The sequence below is a fragment of the Hydractinia symbiolongicarpus genome, chromosome 2, assembly GCF_029227915.1.
Source record: "Hydractinia symbiolongicarpus strain clone_291-10 chromosome 2, HSymV2.1, whole genome shotgun sequence".
Classification (NCBI taxonomy): domain Eukaryota; kingdom Metazoa; phylum Cnidaria; class Hydrozoa; order Anthoathecata; family Hydractiniidae; genus Hydractinia; species Hydractinia symbiolongicarpus.
In genome coordinates, this window is record NC_079876.1 from 26,358,367 (window position 1) to 26,379,215 (window position 20,849).

At 32.3% G+C, this 20,849-nt stretch overlaps 2 protein-coding genes across 2 annotated transcripts; both read right to left on the reverse strand.

The window, feature by feature from the left end:
- Positions 1 to 260: 260 nt before the first annotated feature.
- On the reverse strand, positions 261 to 15,731 carry LOC130630399 (uncharacterized). Its single transcript, XM_057443891.1, has 19 exons — positions 15,564 to 15,731; positions 13,080 to 15,392; positions 11,999 to 12,144; positions 11,241 to 11,340; positions 10,769 to 11,053; positions 10,299 to 10,445; positions 9,701 to 9,754; positions 9,543 to 9,611; positions 8,630 to 8,703; positions 8,426 to 8,525; positions 7,421 to 7,518; positions 6,789 to 6,915; positions 5,387 to 5,469; positions 4,628 to 4,732; positions 3,287 to 3,437; positions 2,773 to 2,856; positions 2,440 to 2,599; positions 1,819 to 2,107; positions 261 to 1,222 (listed from the first exon to the last, which is right to left on the reverse strand). The coding sequence occupies exons 1-19, from the start codon at positions 15,652 to 15,654 to the stop codon at positions 1,067 to 1,069; spliced, it is 4,632 nt and encodes a 1,543-aa protein (XP_057299874.1). The 5' UTR covers positions 15,655 to 15,731; the 3' UTR covers positions 261 to 1,066.
- A 232-nt stretch (positions 15,732 to 15,963) lies between these two features.
- LOC130630401 (uncharacterized) lies at positions 15,964 to 20,738 on the reverse strand. The gene is made up of 2 exons (XM_057443895.1): positions 20,608 to 20,738; positions 15,964 to 17,579 (listed from the first exon to the last, which is right to left on the reverse strand). Exon 2 carries the CDS (start codon positions 17,568 to 17,570, stop codon positions 17,094 to 17,096), a length of 477 nt encoding a protein of 158 aa, XP_057299878.1. The 5' UTR covers positions 17,571 to 17,579; positions 20,608 to 20,738; the 3' UTR covers positions 15,964 to 17,093.
- Between the last annotated feature and the right edge of the window lie 111 nt (positions 20,739 to 20,849).

Genomic DNA, 20,849 nt, shown 5'->3' on the forward strand with positions numbered 1-20,849 from the left:
TTATGTTAGAACCGACCTTGGGCTACAGTGGTTTTACATCTACTGGAAATGTATATACGGAGGAAAATCCAAATTCCTTATTTTTGCAGTAATTTATTTTTGTTCTATGTCTTTAGTCACACTTTGCAGTATTAATGCGTTGATTTAAAATCCGGAAAAAATAATTTTTTTTTACGCACTAGACTAGTAAAAGAGAGGAATTCTGGTCTTTTTTCACTTCGGGCTCAAAATTAAAGTTCAACAATAATAATAACAACATGTAAATTGATTTTGATATTTTTTAACAAAAAGTAAACCCACGGTAAATAATAAATTCCCAACTCCAAAACCAATACGTTCTTCGCTTTCTTATATTTGACGAGAAAAAAAGAGCTGGTCACAAAGGTGTTTGTAGACACAAAGTTGTCCTTCTCGAAGATAAAATGTGACCTTCAATGACAGAAGCTAGAAACACTGTCATACTCACAAAATCGTCGATGTAATAATGCTAAAATACAACCTCTCCCAAAACGGAAACACGTGCGAAGAACACGGCAATTTCATATTAACATACAAAAAACAAATATAACAAGTGTAATATATAAAAATATATAAATATTGACAAATTCTGTACCACTGCCCTAAAACCTCAACGAAGAAGATATGTAAATCCTCACACTACTTTAAAACCTATCCGATGGAGAAACAAATATTTATGCAACGTCATTCGTACTTTATTAACTCAGATGCTTAGATAAACTTCGTTTCCATGTTTCAAAAAAATCTCAACGTCAAAATTCTAGTTCAATACCAACAGAAATAAATAAGCTTTTTATGCATGCAATGTAAAAAATTTATATTAATAAACCAAAAAAAAAATTAACAAACATTTTAAAGTTACACTGACCATCGAGTGGAACAAAATTAATTGATACCTTTACAGTAAGTGGCATTCCACTACATTACCATTCTTTTCCAAGAGCCGTATACAACCAGCATCTCTTTCCACAAACTTTAGCGCTGCACCAATAGGGAAAATAAGAATCACACTATAAGTCGCTATCTTCACGACACCCACTCGCTTTCATTACACAATCTTTACAACTTGAAAGATGAGCTCGACCGCGACACGTTCCTGCGCATTCGACATCACACCATGGATGGCAGGTACCAACTTGTCATCGAGGTTGGGTAAAAGTTGGAGAGGCAAGGTAGTGAGGTTGGCACCAATTTTGTATTCAACCTAAAACAGTGAAGGAGCAGATCTATACAATTAAGGGCCTACATCTTAAACATTCGCACTGTATTTGACAAAATTGTGCTGAAGTTTAACCGATCCAGGATGTTAGCTAGCTTTTATTTTGTCCGTTAGAAGAACAATTTGAATTAGTTGAGCTGTATTTGCTTCTCAAAATCCCCCATACAAAGACGACGAGTTAGTATCAAAAGAATCGCCATGAGCATTTACTAGGACTATAGAATTTTGAACTTTTTTCTCCTTTTGCCATCATTGGCCATCCTAAAGACTTTCAAGAAACTTTCCATATAGACCCTAACATAAGTGAAGTTCTAGGTGACACACTGCGGTCATATGAGACGTGATCACAAGAACATAAAAATTTTACATTTCACACTGTTTGCTAGTTCAGATAAACCCAAAAAAAATTTTTTTGTGTGTTTTGGACGTGATTTGTTTTACACGATCCATTCGTATTTATTTTAATATGTTCTTTTGACAAAAAACCTTGATAGAAAATTTAAATGCTTAGTATTGATTATTTTACTAACCCCCTTGCAACTTGAAAGAAATTGTACAATAAGTCGAAAAATGTAACTCACAAAGTCTGCGGCTAGATTAACTCTTAACCCAATTCTCGTCATCTCCAAGGCGATCAACGTCATTAAATGCGGCGACAACGCACTCATGCAAGCTTTAGCAATAGACGAAGTCATCTGACCGAGCTCTCTCGCCGAAAGACGTTGGACAGTGTCATTATCTTGCGGTAAAAAATACACTTCCACCCAGTGTATTTTTGCTGTAAGGTTGTTCGATGTATAGTCGTAACTGTGTCGTATTTTCATGTTTGTAAGATTATCGAATGACGTAGCGTCAATTGGACTGAGTAACCTGTAAAGAAATTTCAATGTTATCGAAGACAGTCTTGTATGTTGCTGAAGACACTTCGAGCGTGATTATTACGGAAAACTACAACACTGGCTGACAACTAACAACAAACAACAACAACGACAAAACTAGCAAACATAAAGGGCGTTAATATAGTTAAAATTCACCATTGTTTAATTTTTCTACAGAGAATGATGGATATTCATTGTTTTCAAGGTTGCCTGGTCTGATTTAAATATTTTAAAATTTATCTAAACTGACTTAAATATTCAAGTCCGCCACCCACCCTGATTATGCATGTTTTTATGTTACATAATAAGCTAAAGAAGCACTACCTTGGTCTTTCCACAACGTCCGCTGTGCACCATTCTATACCAACTTGAGAAGACTCTTCAGAAGATGGCGCGCCAGCAGTGACGGAATATTCCTTCATATTTTTGATGGCAGCTTTAAATTCTTTCATCACATCCGTGGTCACTTGTACCATAACTCCGTCTAGAAAAATCACATTATAAACAATTTTTCGCACAAAACGTTCGGGCGCCAAATGCGCCAAAATATAAAAACAAATCTCGGCGACAACACAAGAATAAGAAGTAGTAACGCAAGATTGTCGTAGAGATTTTGGGTAACCGATAAGTTGCAATGGTTATAAAGACAAGTTATACCTTCAACAATACTAGCTTTTGCTTTTATCCCTTCTGGATTCGATTTCAATGCTGCGCTGATCACAACAAAACTTGCACATGTCACTATAAGAAAGAAAAAAAAATTCAAGCCTGACACACAACAAAGGGACCAAACGAAACCCTAAAATTTTCCAACAATTGCGAACAGGGAGAAAAACATTGCAGGCTAAAAATTATATAGGTTATACCAAAAATATGAAACATTCTTTGTTAATTTTGTTACCGTCGTTTCCCCAGTAGAGAGGGAACCAAATTTTAAATTAAGAATAGATGATAAAATTTTGGGACGGGAATATTGAAAACAAATCCCTTGAATTTCGAAAAAACCTGACCACCTTGATGCTTAGATCTTAATGGAAGTAAAATTTCTACTTTAAAAACCGTCTAAAAACGCACGTGGGGATAGTTTTCGGACTTCTTACAATGAACTTTTACAATGAAAACGATTGACACAGGTTCAAGAAATCATTTTTACAAGGGTGTAGGTACATACCTTTTCTCTTTTCTTTTAAGACAATGCTCAAAGTCTGTGTTTTGTAACGCCCGTCTTTCTCAACGGAGACCAAATGACCATCGCACGTTGAAGAAAAATTTCCAGCAAGTGATAAAACGTTCTCTTCCGAAGCGTTGACGGCTTTCAATACCTATTACGAGAAAAAAATATTCAACACAATCTTAATGTGAGAGAATGCATTCTCACTGCAGGTAAATACGATGTCATATTTATTTTTATAGTAACAGCCCTTCAGCTATTTTATTACAAGCTCGTGAGCTTGTATTAAAACGCAAATGTGTCCTACAAGAATGGAAATTTTTGCCTCTCTGAGCACCGACACGGGAGTCGTCGTGTGTTCGAATCTCATCTTGGTAACTATTTTTACTTTTTTTTTCTTTTTTAAAAAGATAAGACAAGTGTTCAAAACACTTGTTTAACTAACTAGTAAATAAAGGTGTTTCCACCAAACTTTTTAAAAGTGAATGTAGGCAGAATTAACTGAATTAATGAATTTCGCAAATTTTGGGGTTTGTGGGTTTGTGGTCTTTCTTCTTCCTGTCAGTCGGTTCACCCAAGACGGACCCATCGAAAATTAAAAGTTCGAGGAATTTTCCGTTCAGGAAGGTCTCACAAATCAATTTTGAAAAATAAGTGTGTAACAAATATTATTGCGTATCTGAATAGTAAAATATGTCGTGCCTAACTTCGTAACAAAAATCCCAATTTGATAGACAGCTTTTTGTAAACTTTATTCGCGAGGTTGTTTGCGTATATCATACGTCTTGTTTCTTTTACTTTAGATAACACACACTATCCTGCAGTTATCAGTTCATACACCACCCTGTAATTATCAGTATGACTTAGATCAATCAAAAGTGAGCTCAAATAATAATCTCGGTAATAGCAAAACAAAAGAACACCTATTTTCAGAGTTACCTTGGGATTCTCATGTTTTGGTTTTTTATTTTTCCTAAATAATCCTCGTCCTGAACAGAGGTAAATCAGTACAAAAACCTTGTTTTAACAGGTTGCTTATTTGCTGTATGAATCCCAAAATTTCGAACTTTCTAAGTTCCATGTTTCCTGTATTCCTGTATTCCTGTTCGTATAACTTATCCGTGTTAAGAACAAAAATTGAGGTGTAATCTGATTGGCCAGAAACATTACCACTCAGAAAAATGATCTTAAACATTCTTTCTTTAAAGATCACGAACTGATTAAAAATATTAGGATTTGTTTAGAGAAGAAGAATATTCGAAAAATTCAAAATGGCGGACAAAAATGTCAACACATCCAGTTGCTGACACACAATAAACGCATTTTAGCAATTCTTCATACCTCATCATATCGATGCTGCGGTAAACGTATGATAGTATCTCGTTCACGAAGATTTATTGTCACACCTGCCACCCGTGGTAAAGTGTATTGAAAATTGCGAAAATCCTAAAAAATAAAACACACAGTTGAATCTACCTTAAACTTGATAATACAATTAGTCTAATTGAATGTTTTGTCTAAAACTGCTGTTAAACTTACATCTGCTGGATTCTTTGTGTGTAGTCTACCTTCCACTTAAAAACAAGTTGATTTTATATGAAAGAGCTTGGAAAGTTGTCTAGGTATTATTTTATTTTTTTTGAAAAATTGGTTTTCACTATTTTTGACTTAAAAGTTTCACTAATCATGCATGACATGCGTTGTTTCAGCCATTTAGGTTGATATTTGGAGCATATTGAAATGAATTTTAATATTTAATCATTACAATTATCATTGAAATCAGCGATTGCTTCTCATCATCAGGGAGATGATCGCATAATTAGTGGAAATTTTAAGTCCAAAATCATCTTGAGAACTAATAAATGTTTTTGAAAAAAATAAAAAGATTCATAGACAACTTTGCAAACTCTTCCATATCAAATAAACTTGTTTTTTTACGTGGGAGGAGGTAAGCTTTAAATATACTTGCCTATTTATTTCTAATTTCAGTTTCAAGAACTTCTTGTTTATAAAAAACTCCTTTTTAAACGCTTCATAATTTTGATTCGCAGTTGGAAAATAGGCATAAAAATACAACATAAAAAGGAGAGAAGAACTCACGGCCAACAAATCCAATATAGTTCTTCCAACACCAGAATAAACCGGCGGACGATCCAAAATGTTGGACAATGGACATGGGTAATCTAAACAGATGGTAGACATAAAAAAGAGGATGCGTTGAAACAGATATTAAATTTTAATCGTTTTAACGGGACTTCATTTTGTTTTTATATATTATTATGTTTTAAGGCCGTTTTACATTATAGAAATTTATATCCTGCAATATAATGAAGATAATTGATAAATATTGCAGAATATTGACTTTCAATATCTTAATAAAAACATATGACGCAAATGTTTGCAATATTCTGTGATATTCTTTAAATCAAGATGCGTTTATTAAAAAAAATATTAAAGAGGGATTTCTTTTGTTTCGTAACTTCGCTGATTCGCTCGAGATCAAGATGCGTTTATTAAAAAAAATATTACAGAGGGATTTCTTTTGTTTCGTAACTTCGCTGATTTGCTCGAGATCAAGATGCGTTTATTAAAAAAAATATTACAGAGGGATTTCTTTTGTTTCGTAACTTCGGTGATTTGCTCGAGATCAAGATGCGTTTATTAAAAAAAAATATTAAAGAGGGATTTCTTTTGTTTCGTAACTTCGCTGATTCGCTCGAGATCAAGATGCGTTTATTAAAAAAAATATTAAAGAGGGATTTCTTTTGTTTCGTAACTTCGCTGATTCGCTCGAGATCAAGATGCGTTTATTAAAAAAAATATTAAAGAGGGATTTCTTTTGTTTCGTAACTTCGGTGATTTGCTCGAGATCAAGATGCGTTTATTAAAAAAAAATATTAAAGAGGGATTTCTTTTGTTTCGTAACTTCGCTGATTCGCTCGAGATCAAGATGCGTTTATTAAAAAAAATATTAAAGAGGGATTTCTTTTGTTTCGTAACTTCGGTGATTCGCTCGAGATCAAGATGCGTTTATTAAAAAAAATATTAAAGAGGGATTTCTTTTGTTTCGTAACTTCGCTGATTCGCTCGAGATCAAGATGCGTTTATTAAAAAAATATTACAGAGGGATTTCTTTTGTTTCGTAACTTCGCTGATTTGCTCGAGATCAAGATGCGTTTATTAAAAAAAATATTACAGAGGGATTTCTTTTGTTTCGTAACTTCGGTGATTTGCTCGAGATCAAGATGCGTTTATTAAAAAAAATATTAAAGAGGGATTTCTTTTGTTTCGTAACTTCGCTGATTCGCTCGAGATCAAGATGCGTTTATTAAAAAAATATTACAGAGGGATTTCTTTTGTTTCGTAACTTCGCTGATTTGCTCGAGATCAAAACAAAAAAATTAAGTAACACAAAGTTTAGCAATATATTTTATTCGCATCCAGCAATATTCTAGAATATAAGGCTGTAATGTGAAACGACCTTCAAACAAAAAATACTTACATTTGAACTCAGCACCAATTCTTAGTAGCAAACGAAGTGGAAAGTTTTTCGCCCAAGGTAATTCTGAAGGTTGAATATACAAACCAAACAGATAAGGTGAGGTTGGCAAGATCAGCTTTTGTAAACACTACAGAAAAAAGGCTTTTGATCAGTCATACCACTTTTTTATTACCTAACAAAACTTTTTAGTATAAGCCACAAGTAAATCAACAAATTAACATCAATCATAAGTTTTTATTTGACATTTTTGGCCTAAAATAAAATCTTTTACACCAAAAACCAATTGACGTCAGAAAAAAAGTATTTACCAGGGATTTTACACTCGTTCAGAGTTCACCAAAAAGGAAGGAAAACTCACTTGATCTTGGTACCCGAAGTTAACTGTCAAAAAAAAACATTTTCTAGCTCAAAGTAAGTGTTCCTAGCTTACACTAGATAGAGTTTATTTTAGGCCTTTCAGCCACTGAGATTGTTTCTCAAATCAAGAAAGGATTGATTGCAATATATTTGTTTTCTGTGGTTTTAAAGGCTCTTCAGCGACCGCAAGTATCTCGCACGTGCAAGAACTGTTAAAATCAGTTATTGTGGTATTATGTGTGAGTTTTTTCAATAACCAGTTCAGTTGAACATACCTGCAAAGTAGCTTTAAAAAATAAGACACCAACGTGCTTTGGTGAGCACAGCATGTTAGGATCAAACTCCATTTCTTCAAGTTCTGCCACAGGATTACCTATCAAATGTAGAGGTGATGAAAACAATCAAAAGAGTAATCATGGCAAGAGCAATAAAAGACATGAACTAGAACAACAAACATTAACAACAGAAACAAAAATAAACAAACAAAAAAGACAAAGTTAACAGACAGTAACAACAACAACAACAACAACAACAACAACAACAACAACAACAACAACAACAACAACAACAACAACAACAACAACAACAACAACAACAACAACAACAACAACAACAACAACAACAACAACAACAACAACAACAACAACAACAACAACAACAACAACAACAACAACAACAACAACAACAACAACAACAACAACAACAACAACAACAACAACAACAACAACAACAACAACAACAACAACAACAACAACAACAACAACAACAACAACAACAACAACAACAACAACAACAACAACAACAACAACAACAACAACAACAACAACAACAACAACAACAACAACAACAACAACAACAACAACAACAACAACAACAACAACAACAACAACAACAACAACAACAACAACAACAACAACAACAACAACAACAACAACAACAACAACAACAACAACAACAACAACAACAACAACAACAACAACAACAACAACAACAACAACAACAACAACAACAACAACAACAACAACAACAACAACAACAACAACAACAACAACAACAACAACAACAACAACAACAACAACAACAACAACAACAACAACAACAACAACAACAACAACAACAACAACAACAACAACAACAACAACAACAACAACAACAACAACAACAACAACAACAACAACAACAACAACAACAACAATCACAACATTAATAGTAAAAAAACAATGACAATGATAGAACTAAAGCGGGAACACCAAAAACAACAATAGTGGTAGAGTATTTACCATGTTTAGCTTTTTCAAATACAGCATTCATTTGCTGTAGAACCTTACGTGTAAGTGTAACATCTTCCAGGTTTGATGAACCATGCTTAATTAAAATGACCTAAAAAATAACACAATTTATTACACATACTTTCTGTGCAAAATTAAAAATAACCTACCTTAGTGCTTAATCTCACAAGAACACACAAAAAAGATAAAGCTTACCACTTCCTCTTGGTTTGATGCTCCCATGCCATCAGAAACAAAACACCAACATCTTTTCTCAACACAGCAATCCACTGAAATTTTATAACAGCAATAAGATAGACTAGTGGATCACAAGTAAAAGCGTTGGATAAAAAGTAGCTTCTGATTTCTGATTCCATAGGTAATTATTATTATTATTATTATTATTATTATTATTATTATTATTATTATTCCGAATATTTATACAGGATATAGCCACTTCAGTGTTGGAAACGCTGTTATTAATGTGGGTCCTTTGTTCGGAATGTATACATTAAGTATACACCGGCATTACCTACCCAATTTCCCTCACATTGCATGGGTTGACCCGTAGCTATAGTAAAGAAACTTGCTAAACATGCCCACGGTGTTTTATGTCTGATTAGGCTACTCCTGTGCCTAGGTGCATGACTTTTTTGTCAATTTATACCAGATTTTTTTATGTTTGGAAATCGGGAATTGACATTGTTGGTTAGAGAGTGATTATTATTATTATTATTATTCCAAATATTTATACAGGATATAGCCACTTCAGTGTTTGAAACACTGTTATTAATGTGGATCCTATGTTCTGAAAGTATACATTAAGTATACACCGGGAATACCACCCAATTTCTGTCACATGGCACGGGTTCACCCGTAGCTGTGGTAGAGGCACTTGCTAAACATGCCCGCGCTGTGGACTGAACCACGGACCTTGTGATTACGAAGCGAACTCCATAACCACAAGGCCATGCGCCACTCACTCACTAACACTCTGGGCAGTATTTTGACTAATTGCTGTAGCGTTTTTTGAACGACTCATTCTCCACAATCAAGATAACAGAACTGAATGTAAACAAACAAATTGATTGCAAAGAAAAGAACTGACTTGAAACAAAAAATAACTTACTGTTGATAACTTTTACTTTGACAACCAAATTCTTGTTGACAATGAACGAAATAGGCTCTGCAATATCATCTTAACGAAACAACAACAAATAAATCAATAAAAAACAAATATATGTCACACAAAATGACAACGTACTGAAAATTTCGCCATATATTTACCATTAATTTCGTTAAATAAGGTGGTTAGGTCTGGATTGTTCACAATTCTTGTTTCTAAAATGAAAAAGAAAAGTGTTTTGTAGTGTTTTCCACCTTTATTGCGAACTCTCCTTTACTAAAGCTATATATAACGAAAAATATGCAAGAAAAGTTTGATTAAAGACCCTGCATTTATACTTGCAGTATTTCATATTAATTTTGCCTTACAAAAAATTCCGAATTAGGGAAGACCTGCATATCATATTGCCCAATAATAATTTTCTTAAAAACTTCTACATATATGTAAAGGGGGAAATATTATTATTTCTTATGTATGGAATCTACAATCTTCCACATAATATATGGAGACAAGGTGGAAAATTTCTGTCTCAATATATTGATAAGGGATTGTAGTTGTCTTTTGGTGTGCTAAATTTATACCTTATTAATTTCACCAGACAAATATACTTGTATTAAAATCTATTATTAGATTAATTTAAAAATTTAACTGAAAAAAGGGACTGAATCTTTCCCTCAAACAAGTTTCCTTTTTCGACTCACAAAAATTGTTTTAATGCAGAACTTGTTCTTGAAATAAGTGCTAAAATCCTGTTCTTACCTTCATTATTACGTCGCAAAATAGGTGGGAGGTTGGTGACAGTACTGTTAAACATGATTACTGCACTCATTTCAGACTCACTACGGTTTCTACTTTGGCGTTGACGTACACTTGGAGTATAGGCTGGTAATTGGAAATTCATCATATCTAAATAACAAAAAAGATTGTTGTGAATCAAAATGGCTGACACCGTTTGTATAAAGGGTTGCCCTTAACTAAACACAAAAACAAAACAAAACAAAACAAAACAATTTTTATGCAAGAACCATAGGTAAAACAATGTTTTTCTTCTTCCTATATTGAAATATGTTGATTAAAAGCTTTATAAGAAAACTATATAAAATATAAGATCGCTAATTTTATCGTTCTTGCAAATAAACATCACTATTATCTTTGCTATTAGATTTCTGTAATTTATTTCATGGTTGGCTCAACAGGCTACTACAAAATATGGGTAAAACATTTATTACCATTTACTGGTGAACCAGGAAAACCTGGAGGCCTCATTGTAGGTAGATGCTCCAATGCTTGAGCTGCTGGTAAAACTTGCGCTGGCTGTTCTGAATACCTTCCACTAGAGCTTGGAGCTTCTGAATAGGGAGGAGCATCTGAAGAATTCGAACCTAATCTTTCTGTACGACCACCATCATTTATTTCTGAATATGGTGGTGGAGCTTCAGGAAGGGACGACGAAGAATTGTTGGCTTGGTAAGGTGTGGGAGGTACTGAATCGCCAATTCGTGGTATATTTAAGACTGACAAAAAAAATAAAATGAAAACAAGTCTGCACAATTCCCCAGTTCTCTGGACAAAATTACTCTGCTTTTCTTACCAATACTATTCAGTTGGTAAACATATTCTCAATCAATTATCTCAGACAAATAAAACCCAAATCGAAATAATACTGGGTGTCAAAAAAATAATAAACATCTAGCAATATACCTGCCACCATAACATCACAACATGTCTGGCAAACTCTAGCAGGTTTATAGTCCATGTAAGGTAAATGAAACTTCATGTTACAACATTGGCCACAAAGCACCTACAAAACAAATGGAGCATTTTCAAAATTACATGATAACTTTATGTGACATGTAAAATCTTGGACAGATTTTTTTTTTAACTTCAAAGCTTGTTCTGACAAGGAGTCACAAGTAGTTATATAGGTTATTTTATTTATTTGTTAACCTTCACAGGACTTAGAATCAGGTTGAATTGGAACTATGCCATGTATCCATATCTGTTTAAAGAAATAAAATGACAATTTTTAAATACATACGGCCTTAAAATCCGAATTGATCCAAGTTGACAAATAATATTGAACTTTTGTTGTAGATCTTAAAAAGTTGTTTAACAATTCTTTATGATTGTGTTCACAAAATTCCACTGCAAATCAGCAAGCAAATCCAAAGTTGCAGAGTGTTCCACAAAAATACAATACAAGGGGTATGGTAGTAGTAAATTAGTCTTATTTTTAAAAATGATTCTAACTATTTGCTGCAGGAATCCCATTTTATTCATACGTTTCTTATTAATGATTATGCTGTAGTGTTCTTAGCATAATTGGCTTTTTGTACAACGTGATTAAAGTTTGCTTAAAAAATTTAATCTTCCTGCATACGATGCTTATAAAGAGACACATATATTCAAGTTTTGTATTTAAAATAAAAATAACATTCAACAAAAATGGTAGCACAAACCTTTCCACAGGCCCGACAATGATGTCGTCTTTTGACAACTGTAAATTTCATGTCACATTTCATACAACTTTTAGCATCTATGTCCGGGATCCATTTTGGTGCATACCAGCCCAGATTTCTCATTTCGTCTGTTATTGCTGTTGCCTCTGAAATTAAAATTCACTTTCACTAAGATCTTAAAGGACAACCATATTGACGAGGTAGACCTGATCAAATGAAGATTTTTCAGTACCTACAATACTAAATTTTTTTTTATTTTTTCACTAGTACGGAAGCTGTTGATACTCTTTAGGAAAAAGGAAGTTTTGATTCTGCGAGTTGCATTTTGTAGAATTTTATTAAATTTCTCATCAGCCATAAAAATTTTTCTTAGAACCAGTTTACAAGGAACTGACATTAGACCGCCCAAGTTTAAGAATGTTTGGGAACCTGAATGAATTGTAGACATTAGGGGGAAGCCAAGGTATAAAATGATGTTGGACTTACATTATAGACCTTAAAAAGTTGGTTACCAAGTCTTTTCAAATTTTGTGGGTAAGCTTGTGAAGCCTTATATTAATGTATGTCAAGCCGAGTTGCGGATCCTGAGTTAATGGTCCGTCAGCAAAAAATTAAAAGGCCTGAGACAAGCAAACGAGTGTCATTTTGGCAGAATATTATATGTCAATCAATTCACCTTTATAATATCTTGGAATTGATAAAGTTTTTTCAGATTTTATCCAGGGGGGGACACTCATTTTCTCTGGTAAATTTTACTTTAGCTGAAATTGTTGTTTCGGAACATATGAACAAGTTTTAGTAGTAGGAACTAAAGAGTATTGAGTCTTTAAAAATGTTTCTAATAAAAAAAATTATTTTAACATATAGATAATAGAGCACAAAATTCTTAAAAGAAACCTTTCAACCACTCAAAGCGAACAAAACCATTATAAATATTTTATGTGACTATTTCCCATCAATGTTAAAGGCAAGTGATTATTAGGTTTAAACTTTGCATGTAGACATATTCAGTAAACACTTGTGTGGCCCCCTAAACTTTTCTTGGGCAGCCTTAAAAACTAACAAAAACAAAACAGTTTACCACTAGTAGCTGAAGTTTCATTAGCCCTTGCTTCCTCTCTGTTTTCTTGCTCTGCATCTAGAGAAAATCTTACTCTTCTGACAGAACCAGTAGACCTTCGAGGTTGTTCAGATATGGTGTCAGTTGCCTCTGATGTTTCAATAGTTTCTGTATTATTAGTTTCATGGGTGTCAATGGCAGGTGTTACATCAGTGTTTAATTCTTCAACTATCTCGTCATTTGTCTCTTCAGCAACTATTGGTTCATTTGTAGCAATATTTTGTGAAGTGTTTAAATTTTCAGTTGTATTCTCTGTTGCCGATTCTAGTCCCGTTTCGTTTATATTGTCACCATTATTTGTGTTTTCAAGCTCATTATTGACAGTGCTTATATCATCATTGGACATAAGTATTACAGTATTTTCTTCTTCTGTCACATCAGTCACAGATGTAAATTCATTATTTTCCTGTTCAGATTCAATTTCAGTTTGCACATCGTTTAAACCGCTATTTTGCAACGAAGCTTCCACAGGAAGTGAACATAAATCATGACTAATAGTCTCCTCATTTGAGATCTCCTCCAAGGTGTTTGTAAGAACTTCTTCATCTTCATCATCTGGAGTTAAACATTTTAATGAATTTCTTAGCTGTACAGGGGAAACATCAACATCATTACATTTTGAATCATTACCAACTGATACATTTTCCGATGAAATTTTGGAAGTTAAATTTTCATTAACACTAGCAGTTTCACTACTTAGTTCTACAGTTTTTAAAATATTTATATGTTTTTTTTTTGGTAATTCATTAAAATCATTGCTTAGTGAATTACTAGCAGAGGTAAGTGCTTGCTCCTTGCTGTCACTTGCCTCACAAAGTTCATTTGCAAATTCATTCTCAAGTACAGCAAGGTCATTTTCAAAGCTAGCCATATCAACCAAATCAGTTTCTTCCTTGAAACCAACAACATGTTCACTATTACTACTAACATCTTCAATATTGTCAGAGGTATCCACCACTTCAGTGGTAATATTAGTGGTATTATCAGTGGTAATATCGGTGGTAATATCAGTGGTATTATTTGCTTCAGATGTACTCGGACTACTTGTTACATTAACTGTTTCAATGGTTTCATTCACACTTGTATCATTGTCAACATTAGTGGAAAAGTTAGAACTTGGAGTATCTGTTAATTCTGTAGTAGGAGAAAGGGAAGAATTTTTGTCTTGGTTCTTATCTTGAAATGAAGTCGAAAGAATAAGATTCTCAGCAAGGTCAACTAATGCATCAATATCAGTGGTGTCACTTGATGAGATTATATTTTCTGTTGTTGTATTTACGATATGCTGACCTTCTGCAACAATGATTGGAGAAGAGGTGAAGTCTGGCTCTGATTTTGTGGCTTTATTGCTTGTTGCAGACTCATTACTTGGCTCTTCCACAATATTTTGTTCAATAGCATTAAGGTCACCTAAACTTTTTCTATTGTCATCGTTTACATCTGTTTTTTCTGGCAATACCTGTACATCAAATTGATGTGAAGGCAGTTCAGAATCTTCTATGTCAACCAATTTTATAGGTTCCTCTGGAATGGATAATTCAACATTTAATAAATTATTATCATGACTAGTCTCTACATTCTCAGTTACCGGTATAACTAAGTCTTGATCAATCAAAGAAGTAGTGTTAATAAATTGACATGCTTCGGGCAATTCATGGTTATTATCATTTATATTATTGTCTGTTTTAAGTTCTTTATTAGAAAAAGCATTGGAAATAGGTGGACCCTGCAACAATAAGTCAACATCAATGTCTCTATCTTCATTCTGCTCTTGCTCTAAATTGAGATTATCTGATATGAATTCATCAGGCAAAACATTTTTATTATCAGAAGAGACATCTGTATCTTGATCAGAAGACAGTTCTGTTTCAACCTCGTTATCTTTTTCAAGGGACGATTGTTGTTTTATGTAAGTATCGCTATTTGACACAGGTTCTCCAATATAAACATCTTTTTCAGAAACTGGATCACTTTTAAACACGTCTTTATCAGGTTTATCAACAGAATTTTGCCATTTTCTTAAACGGTTGAAATCGTCCAGTATACTTCTTTGATTGATAGCATATGGTGTGTCCAGCACTTGCAGTCCATCTTCAGTCTCTAAGGTAAATTGACTGAGATTATCAGTGTTAGTTTCACCTGATGTAGCGTCAACAGCATCTAATTCTTGTACATTTAGTTTTAGAGGTTCAAAGTCGTCATTGATTGCAACAATGTTTGTCTCAAATAAGGAGGCAAGTTTGTTTGGAGAGTATGCAGATTGCTCATTCCCACCTGAAAATAAACAAAAAATTTATGTGGTGAATAATGATAATGCACAAGGTTAAAATTTGACAGGATATAAATGGATAAAAGGCACAATGGCATATTTTTGTATGCCCTTTTACTTTATTTTTTGAATCATTTAAGGACTGGGAATGCATAAACAGTAACAAAGTGAAATACCTGTTGCTTCGTTCTCCTCTTCAAAATAACTCACAGGGTTCCATGGTTGATTTAACAAAGTAGATTCATCGTACAGATCATTTTCATTCATTTTTTTGTGTTATGTGCATATTATGTTTATCTAGAATACGCTTGTATTTTTTTCTAAACATACAATTGTATATATGTATATAATAATTACAACTTGACTTCAACAAGTAGAACTGGACACTTATCACTTACTTCAGGCAAGTCAGTAAGGTTTTTAAACTAGCAAATTTTATGCAATTTCAGTGTTTTCAATTCAATTCAGACTCAGCAATTGTCTGTGTGAGTGTGAAATTAGTATTATTAAAGCCTGTTTGTCAACAGCATTTTATGTCAGCAAATTGTCATTATGAAAAAAATTAAAGCAATAAAGGAAAAAAACTATATACTTCTTTATCAGAGAGAGGGAAATTGCCTACTTACACTCGTTTAAGCATAAAACTGTCTAGATTGTGCGATCATAACGATGTCAGCTAGCTCTTTAGCCTTACCAAAAACTTTTGTTTTGACAGAAAACAAAATCAACTCTTAAGACTTGTGTTATACACATTTACAAATATAAATTTTTAGCAAATATTATCAAATTGTATCTATGTACATTAGTTTATCAAAGAAAGATCATAATTTAACAAATCTGATAGAAATACACTGTAAAATCAGACCAAATTCGAAAAAATAATTGCAAAAAACTTATGTAAACACAATTATTAACGAAATTAAAACTACACAAGCAGAAGACTACCACAAAAGAAGTTTCAATACACAATGTATATACAATATGAGAAGTGTAAGCTAAATGTCAATTATATGTTAAGATTTTACCCTCTACCCTAAATCAAATCAAAAGATATTATATAACATGTAAAAACACTCTCGCATGTTCCTGTAAATCGTGTAGCAACAAATCAGTTTAAAATATTTTCCGAAAATTTAGTATTTTATGATATAAAAATATTTAAATGTATGTGGATTGACGTTCAGCTTACACATTTCTGTTTGTCAATCACCTCTAAATTTTCATCAATTACAATATGTATTTAAAGAACTAGTTGGTTACAATGGAAACCTGATAACCGAAATTTTAAGATGCTAAAAAGTCAAATAAGAATATTATTTGCTTGAGTCCCTTATAAATTGAATGAAAAATGGTGAGGAAAACTGCAAGGTTTGAAAGGTAAACATTTTCATTCCATATTAGTCAGGTTAAAGTGGTTGTGTATGTTTAAGAAGACTTGTGTTATTTTATGGACGTCATTTTGGTACTTTTTTAACTTTCAACAGAAATATTGCAAAAAGATAAATTTCACTTTACAAAGTGGGAAAGGAAACATGGTGGCAGATAAACATGAAAAGATCAAATGTTCTTAATAAAATGAGAACTTATATGATTTTTGAAAATAATATGTATATTATATAGTCTATCTACACAAATTAAATACATGACATTGTGTATCTGTTTATTGTTTAAACAAGTCAAAATTTTCAAAATTATTCCCTTTTATACTAATTATACTCCCCTTTCTGTAAAGAATATTTTCTTTCTAATTTCCGTTGTAATTCATCCAATTTTTTCACGGCAGCCTCCTCATTATGTGATGTTCCCTGGTCAACTGCTGGTAAACTGTTTAAAATCAGATCCACATTTTGATCCATAATGGGTTCTTCTGTTATTGTGTTATCAACAGGACTTGACATTTTAGTTGGCTCTGGAGAAGTTTTTTCCATTGACTCACGCCAATGCTTGATACGATCTAAATCATGAAATATAGCTTTGCGATTTATTGAAGATGTATCGTTTAAAACTTTAACACCATCTGCGATGTGAGTATACTTTGATAAATCATCGATATCTGTGCTTTCATCACCATATTTATCTTCAGTTTTTAGACTAGCTTGTTTTGCCAGTTTCAGACGTTCCTCATCTTTTTTAATGTTGTTTATATTAGCTTCAATCAACTTTTGGTCGGAATTCTCATTCATTGTAAATATCTAAAAGCATATAGAAACATAATTCCTCAACCAAGCACATTTTCTTCTTCAAGTTAAGACAAAATTGGAATAGACAATAAAAAGAACACCTTACAAACATTTTAGGCTACAAAGTGTTATACTAAAATGGATCCACAAATCCATTTCAGAATAGATAGGTGTAATAAAGAAACCATTAAATATCTCTGTAATTGTTTGTGAAAAGTACATAATACTATACATTTCCTAATTAGTCCTAATCAAGCTCTACACAATAGGGGTAATAAGTAAACGAATTTTCAAAATATAATTTTTGTGCACATTTTTTTTCTATTGACTAAAACCCGTAAACCCGAACATAAATATATTTGTAAATGAACAGACATTCTATATTTCACACCAACTGCTTTCGATTACCATAATTAAAAATAGGAAATTTGATTGCTATATTTTATAACAAAATACAACCAATTTTAAGCTTTTTAAACTTTGTAGGGTCACCTTCTTATAAATCTAGAACAAAGTATGTTGTTTTCTGGTCATTTTAGAATAAATTGCTACAATTTTTAAGCTATGTCGAGTTGTATTTTGGTCATTTTCAGAGTCAAATAAAAGGATATTTTAACCTTGTTGGCTCGTTTTCTTGTCATTTCAAAACAAAATAAGACAATTTTTAAGCCTTTGTTGGCTCGTTTTCTGAAAAGAAGTCAGAACAAAATATGGCCATTTTTAGGCTTTGAGAACAGACATTTTATCTAATAATAATAATAATAATAACAATAACAATAATAATAATAATACAAACTTAAAAACTTACTTTATGTTTTAAGGGATTGTCTCCTAGATCGTTTAAAAAAAATCGCTTTAAATCTTTTCTTTTTTAATTAGCATAGCATGTGATACGAATTTGAAACAATTTTAAAGTAATGTTTAATTTTTTGAAATCGTTTCAGATCGTATGGAAATCGTTTTGCTATTTTGTAAATCATTTCATTAAAAAATAAAATCGTTTCATAATCGTTTCATATTTGTTTCCGACTGCTTTATTACATTTACTTGAAATTGTTCAAAATCGTACCATTATGATTGTTTCAGTATATTTATTTTAGATTGTTTCAATATTGTTTCAAGGTGTTTCTTTAACATTCTTTTAACATAAAAGAAATTATTAATAAAAGTCTCTCAATAAAACCTACGGGCTGTCACACAGGTTTTTCTATCGCTGATTTCCTTCTTAAATTTTTAAAATGCGATCTGAAAAAGCATTTCTATCGCTGTTCTTTGTTCTTAAATTTTTTAAATGTGAACTAAGGAAGCTTTTCTATTGCCGTTCTTCGTTCTTTTAAAAATTTTCCATTTTAAAGGAAATTGTTAGTTTAAAGAAAAGCTGTTTATTTTTACTTTTGAAAAACTGTTTTACAATAGTTACGATAGAAGATTTGTTGATGATGTCGATGTTGTGTTGAATAAAAGAAATAGATACAATAATTTTACATTTATATATAAGTTTAATTGGTTTTTAATTAGTTCAACATCGTTTCAAAATTCGTTTCAATAACTTCAAAGACTTTTACATCGTATCACAAATAATATTTTGACAATCGTATCAAATCATTTCAGAATTTTTTCTAATCGTTTCAAAATCGTTTCATTTTTATGTAGTTTATACAAAATCGTTTCAAAATAAAATATGAAATATTTAATTCGTTTAGGGTGAAAAACGATGTGAAAAAATATTAAAAATCGTTCCAATTCGTATCAAAACTAAAACGATCTTGTAGACGATCCCTAAGTTTTCTTTAGCGATGGTATTATTTTCGATTTATTGGCTCATTAAAATGCGCAGCCTTACTTAATAATTAAGAACCTTCCATGATGGCACATGGCAGACAAATACGAAAGAGATGCGGAACAAAGATTGATTACAAGATTATATTTGAATTATCACATTAATTTTGTTTCAATTTTTAACTTTCGAACTTATAGGGAAGGTGTAGCTACAGAAACATACCAGACAAAATTAGAGGCCAGAACTGACTTTCATTACACATATTTGCATCTGTGTCGGACAATGTCTGATGTCAGACCACTATTTTGAAGTCTGTCTAAGACAAATCGCGAATCAATGCAACCATTTTAATCATAAACAGACTTTAGAAATAATTTCAGTGGATCTCACATTGGAAAAATCACATCACGGAATTAAACGCAAATCAAGGAAAAAGGACAATTTTGACAGTTTCTTTCTCGCTCAACACTGCGCAAACAGTCACCTTGTTCACCTGCATCTTTGCAAAGTTGTTTTACGCTAAAGTTTAAAGAAGTGTCAAAAGTACAAAGCACTGGGTAAGGTGCTTTGTATATACTTTTTTTAGTGTCTTAATGTCCTGTGTGCACGAATAGTATTTTCTACCTTTCAAAGGTATTGCAATAAGTTGCCTCAGAATGTTCTCATTGCAGATACTTTTTTAAAAAAAATAATTTGCAATAACAATTAATCTTTCAACCATCAAATTTAAAATACCAGACATTCTCCCCTATTGACTTTTGTTTTTTTTCTTGGATGGGGATTGAACATCCAGACTGGTTACTTGGTTTTGAAAAGATCATTAAAGAAATTACAATAAACATGAAATAAAAAAGCTTTCAACCGGCATTGCAGGAAAAACTTTGTTTAGCACATATGCAGATTTTCATAACTGTAATTCTAATTTTATTTAGAACTGTAATTCAACTGTTTTCCCTGCACTACCCTTCTCCTTTTCATCAATTTAGTTTTATTGCCTGGCATTTTGACTAATTCCCTAAATAAATAAACTGCGTTTCAACGCAACTGACTCTGTATTTATACATTTTATATCATAATACAGAACTCTCTTATTATCAATTATGTTTTTACTGTGGAATCAGCGCACGCATATGGTTTGTTTGCCTCGTTAGCAAAAATGGTGAGGTTAGCTGGTCATAATTTTATGGCTTATGTAAATTTTTGAATGAGAAAACAACTATAAAATTAAAAAACAAATTAAAATATCATAAAAGCCCTTACAAACACTTTTTAACACTTTCCATGCCAAATAAACTTCGGGACAAGATGGCAAAATATTTTTAATATCGAATGTTTTGATCCATAGTATAATGTCCAGATTTGCAGGTTAGTAGGACTAGATAGCTCTATCCTGTAAGTTTCATGTCTGTGTTTTATAGTATGTGATGTCATAGTATGAATGATATAATGGCAGCCTTACTAGACCTTGGTCACGCATACTTTCTACTTTTATATATATGCAC